The 15,483-nt window shown below is 41.5% G+C and overlaps 1 protein-coding gene across 1 annotated transcript; it reads right to left on the reverse strand.

Annotated features, from left to right (window-relative positions):
- Positions 1 to 8,915: 8,915 nt before the first annotated feature.
- Positions 8,916 to 12,460, reverse strand: CXCR4 (C-X-C motif chemokine receptor 4). The gene is made up of 2 exons (XM_076343105.1): positions 12,351 to 12,460; positions 8,916 to 10,518 (listed from the first exon to the last, which is right to left on the reverse strand). Exons 1-2 carry the CDS (start codon positions 12,387 to 12,389, stop codon positions 9,457 to 9,459), a joined length of 1,101 nt encoding a protein of 366 aa, XP_076199220.1. The 5' UTR covers positions 12,390 to 12,460; the 3' UTR covers positions 8,916 to 9,456.
- Positions 12,461 to 15,483: the final 3,023 nt, after the last annotated feature.

The following is a 15,483-nucleotide window of genomic DNA, read 5'->3' on the forward strand; positions in this document are numbered from 1 at the left end:
GAAAATAATGCCATTTCAAGCAGCTGACAGTTATTATCAGGATTTGCTGATTCAGGATTAAGTGTACCTCAGTGGCTGAAGAGCTCGTTAGGATGAGCTGTCCATTCGTTTATGGAGTTTGTGAAAAGAGTAAGGAGGAAAACATGTTGTAGCTGTATTATTTCTGGTGTAGAGCTTGAATTCCTGGTGTACGAATGTCGTCTACAGCTCTATTTTGCTAACGTGGGACAGAGTTCTGTAGTGTTCTAGACTCCACTTACTGACAGCTAGATTTACAAGACAAATTTACATTTCTACAAATGATACGGACACTTAAATCTAAACATAAATCTTAAAAAGCTTTTGTCGATTTCTGGCAGATCTAAGTACCTAAGTATCTACTGCTACTAATGTACAGAACTGTTTCGGACTTGATAGTGCCAAACAACAAAGTATGATCTGCCTAACCCCCAGCAGAAGTCATAAACAAAGCACTTCTCAGCTTTTTTTAAGGGACAGTGCTTACTCCTATAGGTGCTTTTCTAAATGCACACTTACTCCTATACAAAACATTGAAGGGCAGGAGGAGGAGCCCTCTTGCAAAAACAATGTCCCTTGTCAAGGGACATCGGTGCAAAAGCTCGGGTTTCCTCGCTGTCTAAGAGAGCAGGCTCTCTCCTGGGAGGGTGCTAACGCCATGCTATTGTATTTGGTGGGGTGCTTTTGTCTTGTGAGTCCCTTTGAAAATGTTTAACTTTGCATAAATAAATATTCACCGAGTCAGAGAGAGACTAATTCCATAGCCCAGTGGTCAGGACAGTCAGGATGGATAAAGGGACAGGTAATCACAGCTGCTTCTCTGGCTGCATTGATTTCTGAACTCGGTTAATATCACCAAACAGTACCACTGCCAGCTCAGTCGGTGTAACCTCAGCATTTCAGTACCATGTTCCAGTTCAGGTAGATGTACCTTCATCTTCCTTGCAGGACGTGGCTTATAGAGGACATAACGGGCCCCAGTTTGGCCGGCAACTGAAAGAGTACATGTAAAGTGCGTGGTGCTAAGAACAGAGGATTTTAAAATGGATTACCTTTAGAAACTGAAAGTATTCTAACGAGATACAAAAATCTTTGTTCTGATTTTTAATTGTTACTGAAACTGGTGAATGAATGAACAGGATCTCTTTCAAACACCTGGGTAGCAGAGCGGTTCTTAAATATCACAGACAAAGGATCTTGTATCCTTCATCTGTCACAGTTTTTATTACAGAGTCCCCACAAAGTGCTTGATGAGGGGGCAAAGTTTCTTAATAATCCCTCCATGTTAGCTTGTAGGAAGAAGCAAGAATGAGTAGATTCAAGGATTTGTGGCTCTGTTGACTGTTTATTCTCTGGGCTGAAGTATGGTTAGACTGTCGGATTGGTGTACACTACACTGAATATTCATGCGGTTGCCAGGCTCTCCCCTTCATTGCAGAGTATTAAAAGAGCCATATAGCTCCATGCATTCAGACTGTACAATCTGAGCATATTTAGGTTGGCTTCAACATAACTGGGCTGACTACATTTCTTCAGTGGAACTAAGTTTGCATTTGAGGCAGGGACCTAATGTTTTTTCCTAAGCAGATTTCGTACCAAGAGGCAATTTCTTCTTTCCTTAGTTGATAGGTTAATTATAAGAAGGAGAGAGTCACAGCATAATACTTAAACTAAATGCTTTGTTAGTTTTTTTTAATAGGAAGCCCTGTTAAAATTTAGTGGTTGTTAAATAGGAGAAAACCTGCTCTCTACTTTTCAAGGATTCTGCTTTTAAAAATCATACAAACATCCATCACATTCAGAAAGTCCTGTGGACTATATATATGGATGTAGATTTACAGTGTGTCTTAACAAATAGCTACATTATCTGATGAACAATATAGGTTATAATCAAGAACATGATTAATCACGCTATTCCAGATCTCTTTAGTTTAAAATACTGCTATTCAAGACCTCTTTCTTGAACCTTGTTTCAGGGAAAAGTCCTCTGCAGATAATCATATTTTGGATATGGAGGAAGCAGGGCTCACTTCCCTTGAAGAGGGACATCTGTTCTCTCCATACCTTTTCAACCTCTTACCCTCTACCTGAGAACCCGCTTATGTTTGTTTAACAGTTTGGCTGTTTACTTAAGGAAGTTTTGACAGGATAGCTGAACCGGTCTAACAGCTTGCTGCTCCCAAAAGACAGGGTCCTACTTCTTTGCTCCCCCCACAGCTCCCAGGTGCGTGATTGCACTCTCACTCTTGCAATTGCTCCAGCTTTTGACTTCTTAGTGAGCCAATTCAGTTCACTATGCTGGCTGAAACCTATTCACTTTATTTTGCTGGTTCATTTTCTGTGGCTGGTGGGCTTCACAAATACAAGGAGTCAAATTAAGAGCTCATTGCTACTGAAAGAAAAAGTGCAAAAAAGTCTGCGTTATAACTTTTCTTTCTTTGCTGAGCCATGTGCCTGACTGCTTATTTTTTTATCTTGGATGTAGTAAGCCCTCTTTCTGAGCTGACTAACTTAATTAAAATGGTATAAAATAAATTAGAAAAAAAATAGATACCCTTTATCTATTTAGTCAATTAAGTCTGTTCAAAAGAAACTGTGACTGGTTCAATAGATAATGCACAGCAGGAGACAGGTCCACAGGACTAAGAATCGGAGAGTACTGAAGATATCAAATAAAAGGCTTAGAAGAGGAAGGGAGGGAGGCTGAAGACCTTCCCAGCAGAGGAAGTTAGATTGCTTCAAATTCCTGTGAAACTCCAGTCTTCAAGAGCTGAACTGGCTTGCCGAGGAGTCACGTGAGCAGCAGAGGTTGAGGGGTATGTTAAGAGTAAAGGAGAGGAGAAAGGGGACTGTGAGGTGTGAGACTACTCTTTCTGGTCCTGCTGATTAGTAGATCAGCTCAGCTGCCTTGTCTCAGTGCATTATTAGTGCTCAGTTCCATGCAGGATAGCACTGTTAAAGAATCACCACAATGGGGTTGGGGAGAAAGAGAGCAAGCAAAGGCAAGTGGGGGGCATGACCTGAAAGGCCATGGAAAGGAAGGTAGTAAATACTAAGGGGTAAGGGAGGGCAGGAACTCATTACATCTACTTTGCTGTCACGTTAAATCTAACATGAAACCATGCCCTTGTACAATAATCCCTTCTTCCCTTTTATTCGTGTTAGAGACTCTAGCTTCTCTTACCAATGCATTCCTGTACTGAGTTCCAACAGCGCACTTAACACTTGCATAAGGGATGTAATTCCTCCCCCAGAGAGCAGGAATAATAGATTTCAGGCTTGCAATGAACCTAATATTGACAAGACACGTCTATTGCTGTCACATTAAAACATATCTATAAAAAACCAGAATTATTCTCTTACTTTCCACAGATTTTAGAGACGGAGTTGATCTGTGGAAACTGAGGTCCCAGTTTAATCTTCTACTATCAAGCATACCAACATTTCTCTCTTTGGTGAACTCATGTAGCCAGACTTGGCAGAATGAGTGTTTTAAAAGATATTTTAAATATTAGATATTTTCCCCAAGGAAAAGCAAGCAAATATTAGCCTAAGAGGGGGCGGTATTGAAAAGGAGTAACCATAAGAAAAGTGACAAGTGGGATGTCAATAAAAGGTTGAGCAGTTGTGAAAGGAGAGTTAAGGAAAGATGTTCTATTTGAACTTTTCAGGTTTATTTTGTATTATGTCTGTTGAGGACTGTCATGCTCACCTTTGGCAAGGTGATACATTAGGAGCATTACCTGTGAAAATTATTGCTGTCCGGCCTTATTGTAGCCTTGCAGAGTGCATCAGTAGTGAGAGCAAATTTATGGACAGCCCATGTTCTTGTAGCTGTGTTGGCATCGGTGATGACACTGACAAGCAGGTAAGGGGCCCCCTCAGCCTTTCTTATCCAGACCTCTTCGGGAGATCTGCCCGATTATGGAGTGCTGAATAGGAAAGCACCAAGAAAGTAAACAAATGCATGCTGTGATTGCACTTGAAGAAACTTGAGAATAAAACCAACTTTTGAGTTTAAACTTTTCATACGATATAGAAGTAATTTATCTTTTGGCTAAAGAAAAGCAGATGTTGGAAGGGAAAGGCACATGAGAAGACATAGAAACTGTTGTGAAGGCTGTATTTTTTATTTGAACAGTCTCTCTTTACTTTTTCTTACTTGTCCAGGATTTTTTGTGTAGTCTTAACAGAACAGAGCCATTAAAAATTCTATAAAGGTATATTTTTCAGGGAAAAGTCAAGTAGAATAGAAGCTGTGAGAAGAGGATGGTAGAAACAAAAGGCAGCATCAACAGCAAAAAAATCCAAACCAAAACCAAGCCAAAACAAAACAGAAGCCAAAGAACTCTTCACAATGTAACCCTTCAAAAAATCCCTCACAATTTCTACATAGTTTGACATGTTTCTGTGGTGAGAATCTGTTCCTGGTGTGAATTCCAAAAGATATTTAAAATGTTGACCTATTTCTTTCAAACACTGTGCCACTGAAGACAAATTACTGTCAGACTGTTGATAGCTGGGTATGCAAAGCTTGCATGCCTTCAGTAAGAGAAAACCATTTTGCTGAAAATTTATTTTTGTTATGTTCAGCAGAACAATTCCACCTGCTCCATACTGAAAGATTTCATTTCTTGTAGATCTCTGACTGTGGCTGAAATCAGAGGAACTTGTACTCTTCATTTGTAATTGATTTGGGCTATAAGCTTATACACTTTAGGAAGCATAATTCTTTAGGTACCCTGCTGTCTCTGAATTCAGTGGGAGTTTGTCACTGAAGCCGCCTGTCCTTTCAAGAAAATAGCAATTTTAATCAATACGTACTACATCTGTAATGAATCCTGACTCCTCTGAAGTCAGTAGTAGCTGTTGCTGGAGCCTGGATCACTTGTAGTAACAATTGATAATGGCGCTTATAATCTACATCGTTACATATATGTAGATATATTTATGTTAAATATATATATAAATAAACACAAAGTATGCTTATAATCAACTGCTATTAAAATATGCTTTCAAAAACAATAAGCATAGCATTGTTTTATTGTATGTCCTGTTAGAACTAGAATGGTGGGAAGATAGTAACAGAGTTGATGTTAAAACAAATGATCTTTAAACTTCATCCTGTTAAAGACTGAAGATTTTCAGAGAAAATTAAAAGAGCGACAGAAAAATTGTTGCCTAAAGAGAAAAAATTTTAAGAAATCTGTGCCTTCTTTATAAGAAATAATGCCAGTGCTCATGTAGTTTCAATTGACACGTGATTTATGGCTGTGAAAAAGAGTCTGTATAGCTCTTTCAAAACATAAAGTGAGGGAGTGGCATCCTTTGAGCAAAAACTCTGGTGCCCTATCTGCTTAAGTGTTTCCTAAGTTTCAGCACTATGAGAATATGAGAATACTCCATTGTTAGGGGATTTTGGAGGCATGCCTGGATCAAGGAAGTACTTCCTCGTCATGCTGTTTCCTTTCCCAAACAATATAAAAAATGGCCTTTTCAACCAAACATCTAGAGGTGGTCACTTTGTACATTGTCCAACTAGAGCTCAACCATCATAAGATAAACCATTCACTCGTATGAATGGCTCCGTGTTATTACTGCTACTTCCTTTTTATTTTCATGGTGATTTTGTTTTGATTTATGTATATGCATAGAAGTTGAACCCCCTGTATAATGATTGTGTCATAAGACTAGCCAAGAAAAAACAAGAAACTCCACCTTACTCGCTGCCCTCTATAGCCTGCATACATTAGCTCTGACACCCTCACTACCACCACTCGTCTTTTGACATGCTCCTCTAATGTGGACTCTGTACAACCTGATTAGACAGAGTAAAAATATACCATGCAAATAATGGATTATAGTGTAATTTTATCCCACTGCTTTAAGTATTCTAACTTTACTTCCAAACAGCATTTCAGAGGAAGCAAAAGTAAGTTCACGTACATGTTCTGTTCTTGGTTTAGCGTTGCATGATCCAAAGGATTTCTAACTAATCTTAAGCACTCAAAATGTGTGCATTATAGTATTAGGTGCATATCCGTGTTTTAGTCCAGCATTGCTGCTAGCACATTGTAACAACCATGGAAAAATACTTAGTGCCTGAATTCTGTGGAAAGAGCCTTTGTAAATGTATTATAAATCTTTTAAATTACCATGTAACATTTTTAACTGGTTTGTAACAGATACTCACTGGTACTCACGTTTGTTTTCTGTTTTGTATCTTGAGTTGCATATATAAAATTACTTGGGCACAGCTATTGTTTTATGACATCAAGAAAATGCTGAGACTATGCATTGTGTATGTCTTGAAGAATGTCATTATGATTATTCTGTATACTAGAGAGGAATAATTTGGAAAAAGACTTGGAAAGTCTCTTCAAAAACTTTGGAAAGTTCTTGATGTATGTGGACTTGTCCACTGTATAAATTACAAAATTAGGTCTATTTACCTTTGTCACTGAATTTACACTTTGAGAAATGCATTTACTGGGACTACTTTTGATTCACAAAGATGTAAAAAAGTCACAGCCTCAACAAAAATCAGCTTAAAGGTGATTTTGTTTTAAAAGGGAATAAATTCATATTTTTTACCAACATGGTATATTTGGAATAGCTCAGTGGCTTTGAGAGAAATTTGCCTGATTTGCTCTGGCTTACTCAGAGGTAAAAGGACAGAACTGGATTCACAATTTCTTACTGTTTCCTCGTGACCACTTAATTCAATTTGCAAATATTTGCTCTGTAAACAGTACAAATATATGCTATATTCATATTTATAGACATATGAAGTTATTTAAAAAGAAATACTGTGGCTTTTGACTCATTTTCCTTGCTGGAACAAAACCCCAATGATCTTGCAACTCCTTTTCAAGACATTCTTCTGCCCATAGTTTCACTAATTCTACTGAAAACAATGCCAGTTTTCTAAAACTAATGTAGGTCTCATCCCTCTGTGGCATGGGTTATGTTTTAATTTTGCTAATTCATTTTCTACACAAATGCTTTCTGTTGTTTGTTTAGTGTCCTTTTAGTGGTCTTTGGCAGTAACATGGACTGCTGAGTTTATTCTGTCTCGCACCCTCTTTCCTGCTAACTTTCTGTTTGAGGTAACAGTTTGCTGACTGAAGTATAATGGGAATAATCTAAGTTAATGGTAGAGGGCTTTAAACATTTCCTCAACAAATAAGCAGCAGCGTGTTGATAGCCAATAAGTATTTTATAAGTGCAATTAAATCACAGTGATTGATTGGGCTGGGGTGAAAATCAGAATCATTTAGAACAACAAATTCTTTACAGGGAAACCCTCACCAAATTAAGAAAACACACAAACGAACAACAAAAATAAACCATTTAAGAAGTTCTGCTCCTATACCACGTTTTCCTCATTTCTCAACTCTGTTAACGAGGAACAACTTGATGAAAGTGAGACCTTTTGTTTCTTGAGAATGCATCTTTTCTGTTGTTAATTTATGTTATGTTGAGTGAAGATGTATATTGGTTAACTGATCTAAAAGTTTACTTGCTGAAAGGGGGGACCTGCTTCCTCTTCCTTTGATCTCACTTTTCTCTCCCCGTGCCTGGCTCCAGGTTACAAGGTCTTGCACTTTTGTAGTGCTTGTTGGATTCCTCAGTGAGCTCATTCTCAATTCACTAGATTGCTGGAAAATTATTTTCTTTTTCTGCCAGGTTAGTTTTGTGCTGGTTCAGCAAAGTGAATCAACTCAACATAGAATCAGATGACTACTACTGCCATTGCAAGGGAAAAAGCATGCAGGATGCAGCCAAGGCTGCAGCCTCCTGACTGGAGAGGAGGGAAGTTGAAAACAGAAAGGTCTTGTATTTATGAAAATATCTAAAATAAAACATGCAATTTCATGTATAGCTTAGCATAGTGGTGCGTGCTCCACAAAAGCACTAGGGTGCTGTGTTTGTGAAAACACATTCTTTCTGGGTTGTATCATTGCAATATCCATGTTGGTTATTTCAGTTCTGTGTGACCAGTAGGTATAGTTTTATTTTTTTGCTTTTTTGACTTCCAAACTGTTAATTATTTATAGATCAGTAACAGTTGTGTTTGGTTTTTTAATGTAGGAACATACAAATATTCTCAATGGCTCTGTCCTCTTGGGTATTCATTACTTTTGGATGCACTCTACTAACACGAAGATATGACTTAAGACAAATAGGATTTAAACAATAATTATTGGAAATTTTATAGTCTGGCCGATTCCTACTAAAAAAATGTTTTTAAGAAGAACTGGTACACATTCTGGATTTTTAAAAAGAGTGTTAAGATTATATTATCTTATATTGTCTTAAGAAAATCTGGATGTAGACAGGATAGGGAAAGCTCCATAGAGCAAAAACAGAGGAGATACACCAATAACTTTATTTCTAGTCCAAATGCAATGTCAAATAGCAAAAAGGCTTTGATTCAACTACTTTTGATTACTATTAACATGTGAAATTAAATTTTGAAGAACAGCAAAAGGCAGAGAAAAGGTAGGATTGACTTTATATGCATGGCATAAAGGTCAGTCACATGCAGTAATCTTAGTTTGACTCCTAAGAGGCTGTAAACTTTAGCAATTGCTTAAATAGCTTGGTTTTCATTTGTAGATATTTTGCCCTCCAAAAGTTCTTTGTTTAAAGTGATAGTCTAAGTCATTCTAAAAATAATGTTAACTGGAGTAAATGTATTCTGGTGAAAAAACCAAATGACTTCGAACTCACAGGTGTCAACTGAATAATCAGTATGTACTGAAACTCATTTTCCTGCTTTTCATACAAGAGCCATGCAATTTTCAAAGAAATTTTTGTGCATTGAGAATTATAAATAAAAGCATTGAGAAAAACATTTAACCAGAAATAAAAATACCACTCAAAATAACTTTTTTGTCATACACTTTTATTTACCTTGAACAGAAAATTTTGCAAACCATCAATTACTGAGAATGGGGAAAAAAACCCTAGCATATAACAGGAGGCTTTGGTTATAAGTGCCATTTCTACAGCAGAGTTAAGCTATTGTATACCAAACACCTTGTAGTAAGGTAAAAATCTCCAGCCAAATTTTTTAAGAATTTAACAGCAACACTGAAAACATTTACATATAAACAACAGAGAAATATTTTCTAAACTTTTAACAGTCACTTTGCTACAATCCAGAAGTGTTTAGTTCACATATCTATACATACAGACAAGCACTAAAACTTTTGTGAACTAACCACTTGTCCGCAGGACCTGCCTAGACAGTTTGTCGTCAATACGAAAGGTTTTTTTATATAAATAAGTCAATTAAACTTCACAGAGACTAAAAGAAACAATATAAAATTCCAACTGTAAATAAATCTGTACATTATGGTCAGTCTTGTTTTTCTGAAATCTTGCGCAACTTTAAAGTGTCTATTTATAAAATGATGGCAAGGAGCAGCGTTAGCTGGAATGGAAACTTGAAGACTCGGACTCTGTAGAAACAGAAGAATGTCCCCCACGTTTGCTTTTTGAAAGAATCTTGAGGCTTGATCCTCTGCTAACTGACGTCAAGGCATTTTGTGCCGATGTTTTGAATTTGGCACCCAGGAAGGCATACAGAATTGGATTCAGGCAACAGTGGAAGAATGCCAGAGCTTCGGTAATGGAGATCCATTTATGCACTATCGTCTCCAAGCTGCAACGATGTCTGATGACTCCTAGCAAGATGAATGTGTCGATGCTGATGCCGATATAATATGGCAGCCAGCAGGCAAAGAAGGCGAGGATGAGGATAACCGTTGTCTTCAAGGCTTTGCGCTTCTGGTGGCCTTTTGAATGTGACAGCTTAGATATTATAATACAGTAGCAAGTCAGGATTATTAGACCAGGCAAGACAAGTCCTACCAAGATATGCTGAAATCTGAAAGAAATCAGCCAGTTTTCATGAGGGTACATGCGATCACATAGATACTTCCCTTCTACTTCACTAGTACTGGCAAAAATTATATCGGGCACTGTCAGAAGCACAGCTGGTAGCCATACGCCTACATACACCACCTTCTCAGCCAACAGCTTTCGTGGTCGCTGGCTGTTGGTAGCGTGGACTATTGCCAGGTAACGATCTAAACTTATAAAGGCCAAAATCAAGACACTGCTATAGAGGTTGACTGTGTAAATGACATGAACTGCCTTACACAGAACATTCCCAAAGTACCAGCTTATGGCGGCATCCACAGACCAGAATGGCAAGGTGATGACGAAAAGGAGGTCAGCCACAGAGAGGTGCAGCCTGTATTTATCAGTCATGCTTCTTTGTTTCTTCTGGTAGCCCATAACAATGATAACCAATCCATTGCCGATTATTCCTGTTAGGAAGATGATGGAATAGATCGTTGGCAAGAAGATCCGGTTGAAATCGGCATTCTCATGCTGAAAGCATGGCTCTCCGTAGTCTCCATAGTCACCTGAACCAATCTCATCCGTGCCATTATCAGAAAATTCAATGATTAACCCGGAGGACAGCTAAAAATAAATAAATAAAAAAAAAATTAGATGTTAGCTCCTCTGCAAAAGCTTACTCCATATGACAGTATGTTAAGAGTTGTCTGAACAGTCTCCATCATAGGCAAACTTTTTGAAAAACAGATGGAAAAATACAATTTTTGAATATATATATATAAAATATACAGCAGATAAGAACAAGTTAAAAAACTGCCTTTGTCTTTCTCTAAGGAGTAAGATCTTGTAACTAAAGTCAGGGGATGAAAGGGAAAAGAAAGATAATGGCTACTCCCAGAAATATCGTTGGTTCTGGACACTTCAGTGCTCTAATCAGATGCATACTGCAAATTGAAGAGCCCAGAAGTGCTGGATGCACGAGGTTAGTCTGCACAGAGTATTACCTACCCATGACATGTAACTCTTACAACAGGGCGCTATAAAAAAAAGTTTCTTAGACAGAAATTCTGCTGCTCCAAAGTACCCTTCTCATTAAGGGGATGGGGTCAAGGAGAAATAGAGAAGGTACCCTTGGCTGATGTAATAAAGGATAAATAATAGCAAGAATTCCCTGCTGAGAAGCAATTGACAGCTCCACAGACGGAGACAAGGAAAAAAAAAAAAACAAAACCAAAGTCCATAAAGAAAAGAAAGGAAGAAGTGACCTTAAGCAGGGGAACTCAAACCCCACGGAGGGTCATCACGAACAGCCACGTTCCCCTCCCTTTGTTCCCCACCCCTTGCGGTTGCGGGGCAGGGGGTGAAGCTGGCTGTGCTGGGCTGTAGCCAGACTGCTGAACTAAGTACAGCAGTGGAAAAAGGAAGCGAAATGCTGGTGAGGGCATGAAAGCACGTCAGGAAACCACCAACGGTTTTGGCCACCACGCCGAAAAGCAGTGCAGGCGGGCGAGTGCCACCTGGCTATGTGCAATTCCTCAGGTTTTCAGATGTTAGTTTTCATGCCCTGTGCACCGTGAACCCCTGACCTCCGCGCAGGGCGCGCCCCGAGGATCCCGCGGCACTTCCCCGCACGGATGCACCACCTCCACGCGGCTATTAACTGCGGATACAAGTCGGAACTTGCCAGAGGTCTACGGTTTGGTCCTAACTACTCTCAAAAACCCCGTGGCAGGAGAGCGGGCTCCGGAAGACGGGGCCGCCGCCGCGTTTCGGCCCGAGGGGACGGCGAGGCGCTGCCGCCGCTCCCGGTCCCACCGTCTCGGGGGGGCGGGGGCGGCGCGGCGGCCCCCGCGCTCCGGCACACCGGCGGCGGGAGGTTAGGGCGGGCATCGGGGCAGAGGGACGCCGTTCCCTGGAGTCAGATCGCTCCAAACTTCCTCGCTTGTTTCCCCCCACCTCGTCATCCCCGTGGCTCTAAGTGGCGTTTTTCAGCCCGCGAAGGCGCCACATGTCACTGCGACTGACGGCCAAGCAGCAAAGCCCGAGGAAAGAAGCGGGAGTCCGGCAGCGGCAGCAGCTGTAGCAAGGTCCGAAGCGCTGCAGCCAGACGCAGCAGCGGCAGGAGGCCGGGGCCGAGCCCTGCCCGTTTGCGCCCCGCAGACCCTCGCAGTTACGCGGGGCTGGGAAGCGGGAGGCGGCGCGGCGCCCGGCTCCGCGCCCCCCGCCTCGCCCCCGGCCCCGCTCCCCGCGCGGCTCGGGGCCATCCCCGCCCGCCGACGCCCGCACTCTCCGCCGAGGGCACCTTTGTTTGCAAACAGCGCGCACATGGGCGAGCGCGGCGGGGAGCGAGGGCTGTCGCCCCGCTGCCGCGGAGCAGCGGCGTCGAGCAGCCAGCGCCGCCCCGCGCCGCGGGGACGGCCGCGTCCCCGCCGGCCGGCTCAGCTCCCGGCACTTACATCCAGGCTGTCGAGGCTGTTGTCCATGCTCTGAGCCATCTAACGGTTCTGGGCTCTCGAGCTGTTGTCGCCGCCGCGCCTCTCCGAGCGCCGCCGCTCGCAGCTGCACCAAACGCACGCCCCGGCTCCTGTGGCGGGACGCGGCTCTTATAAGTTCCCCTGCTGCCCCCCCGCCCCCGGGGGCAGCCCGCGCCTGGCTCCTCCCCGGCGGGTGTCACCGCGCACCCGGGCTCCGGGCGGCCGCCTCGGACCGCTCTTTGTCTGCAGCGCCGGGGCATGGGAACTGCACTTGCCCGAAGTGCCCGCGGGGGCGTTGCTCCTCACGGGGGCATTTGCCACCCTCCGACTGATGTGTTCGTACAAGCGGGTTTTTGAATTTCCCCTCAAGAAAATCCTTTGAAGTGTGTTGTGGGGCCCCGTGTTGCCGTGGGCACCCCGGGCGAGCTCCGGGTGAAGTCACCGGTCCAGGAATCGCGACGGGGGAGGAAGAGGGGAGGTCCTGCGTACCCTTCAAAATATAGTCAACTCAGTCCTCAGAGCTGTCTCTCATCCCTGCTGAGGAGAGAGCGCACTGGGAGAGGCAGGAAGCAAGGGGATGGTCCTTAGTGAGGGATGAGAGGTTCTGCAGACCTTTCGGGGCTGCAAGGTGAGTGGGCTGCAGGTTGCCCCCTGAACTCCTCTGGCGTCTGCGGCTTTGGGTGAGAAGACTGATGAGGAGCTGCAGGTGCTTCGTCAGCATGTCTGAGATACGATGACGGTTCATTGTTCCAACACGCTTTGGAACATTACAAGAAATGTGTTAAGGAAACAATAGAAATCAGGAAGAAAAAACATTGTCAAAAGAGTGGTGCTGCCAACTTCATTTAAAACCATGGATTTGCATGCTCAATGTCTTGCCATCTAAAAATAGCAAAGAGTGAGCTCTTCATTTGCCTACTAATATCAGGAATGCTGCTTGTCTTTCTCCTTAATCTCAAACTTGGTAAATTAGTTTTTTAAATGTGAAGGGTGAATATCTTTAGTAATGATGTTTTCAGCAGCTGGATAATCAAAAAAAAAAAAAGAGAAAAACCTGAAATTGTATGTGTAGGATAAAAATAGCGATCATAAAATAGGTTTGCAAGGGAAAACCAACCCAAATATAAAGAAAAATAAAACAGAATCATGGATTTCCTTTACAGTTGTCTCTAGGGTCTCAGTACTGTTGATATTCATGCAGGTAAACTAATTTGCAGAAAAGATTTTGATTAGAATAGTGTGTCATCATGTCCCCCCCCCCCAATTTCACAACTCACACCATAGTGAGTAACTGTATTGGGAACAATTGAGTCAGTTATATAGATTTACTCTTTACAGTTGGCATTTAGAGTGGAAAGAAGAATAAGGGAGAAGGGCATGCTTTAGGTAATAACAATATGCTCAGATTACCCTGGTAGCCTCAAGGGATGAATAAAATGAAAGTTTGACAAAAGCTTTATTCTTAAATGCCCCTATTACCAGTTTAGATGCTCCAAGTTAGCCACCAGTTTTAGATGCAAAGGTTATTTCCAGGTATTTGACAAGAGTCACTCTCTGACTCTTCCCCTAAAAGCTCTAGAACTCCTTCTCATGCACTACAGGGAGTACGAGTTTGGTTATGGTTAATAACACTGATTATCTTTCTTTTTGTTAAAAACATGACCTATAATGTGATTACGTACTTTAACTACATCGTAATTTGATAGTAATTAATATTTTGTTAGCAGGTCTGGAATATCGCATACAAGTTGCATTAAAAGCAAACTTTAATTGGTTATAACTCAGGAATTAGCAGTCTTCAGAAAACTCAATATCGACTTTGAGTTTATATCCGGAAAAATTTGAGAGGGGTACCATGCTAGAATTCTATAGAAATAAAAAAATCTTCTACTGAATCCCCATTTTTAGATACTAATCCTAGCCTTATGTTACCGTAATTCTTCTCTGCTGAACTTCTTTAAAAACAAGTGTGACAAAATTATAATTATTGCTATCCGTTCCTTATTTTCCATAGAACCTGTGATGTGTTCACTACTTTCTAGACATACAAATAGGAAAACACATGCCCCAAGTAATCTGCAGCCCAACGTTAGATGACCAGGCAGATAAATGAGCGGATGAGGGATTTTTATATATGGATGAGTAGGATCATGTCTATATAATCGCCTTTCACTTTTTCACTTATGGAGGATGCCCAGCTCATGGCACCAGCAATTGCTGTGCAGTTTCCAGCAAGGGTATGCTGCTTGAAAAGCTCTCCAGCCTACTGAACTTGCAAACGTGAACCAGATTTTCAGAAATATGCATATTGAACAGGTGGTAAACAACTAATCGGGACATGGAGCTGCATATAGGGGAGATGAACTTTTAGGAGAAATTGGATCCTACCTTGCCAGAAATTCATACGGGCGACAGATGTATTTTTATGGAGAACATATTCTCATCTCAGAGGGGCATAGAAGATTAAACACTGCTCCTTCTCTGTGTATGCAGTGCAGAACATTAAAATATGCTTGCAGTGCAGGTGGCTTGTGGCAATGGTTGCAGATGAGGAAAAAAAATATATACGTACATGAACTCTAGAGCTATTTGACAAGTTTGAGAGTTGGTTATTTATTGGGCTGGATAGCACGGAGTGCATTGACATGTGGGGTATGGATGCACAGAACTGCAAGCGTAATTACAGCCCAAGTAGGCAAGTGTTACCACACCTCCGTTTTACTGTGCAGATAGACCCGTAACAGCAAAGCGTATTACGTGAAAATTGATTTCGTTAATTAATGGGATATGGGACAGTGACTCAGTTATTTGTGTTCATAGATAACATAACAAATTTGGAACCGAGGAATGATCTAGTTCCATGGGTTAGCCCTGAAGCATGGTAGTGCTGAGTGGTGGGAAATTTGGGGATTGATACCCTATCTGATGAGATGTCACTGAAATGTGTTTGGATGAAGGTCCTCTAAAACTATCATTCACACTGCTATTTTGTTATCTACAATCTCTTTTGTTTCTCCTATCAGAAAATCCATGTGAAAACTTCCTTTGTTGCACGGGGACCATCGAGGGCAAGTTAATGATTTCCAAAGTGATAAAAGCAGGGAGCTGTTTCTGC

This window comes from Aptenodytes patagonicus, chromosome 6 (assembly GCF_965638725.1).
Source record: "Aptenodytes patagonicus chromosome 6, bAptPat1.pri.cur, whole genome shotgun sequence".
In the NCBI taxonomy this organism is placed as follows: Eukaryota; Metazoa; Chordata; class Aves; order Sphenisciformes; family Spheniscidae; genus Aptenodytes; species Aptenodytes patagonicus.

Excerpts from the sequence above, each read along its gene's own strand:
- CXCR4 (XM_076343105.1), bottom strand. The coding sequence starts at position 12,389 with ATGGCTCAGAGCATGGACAACAGCCTCGACAGCCTGGAT. Across the intron at positions 10,519-12,350 it reads ACAGCCTCGACAGCCTGGAT|CTGTCCTCCGGGTTAATCAT; the intron begins GTAAGTGCCGGG and ends ATTTATTTTTAG.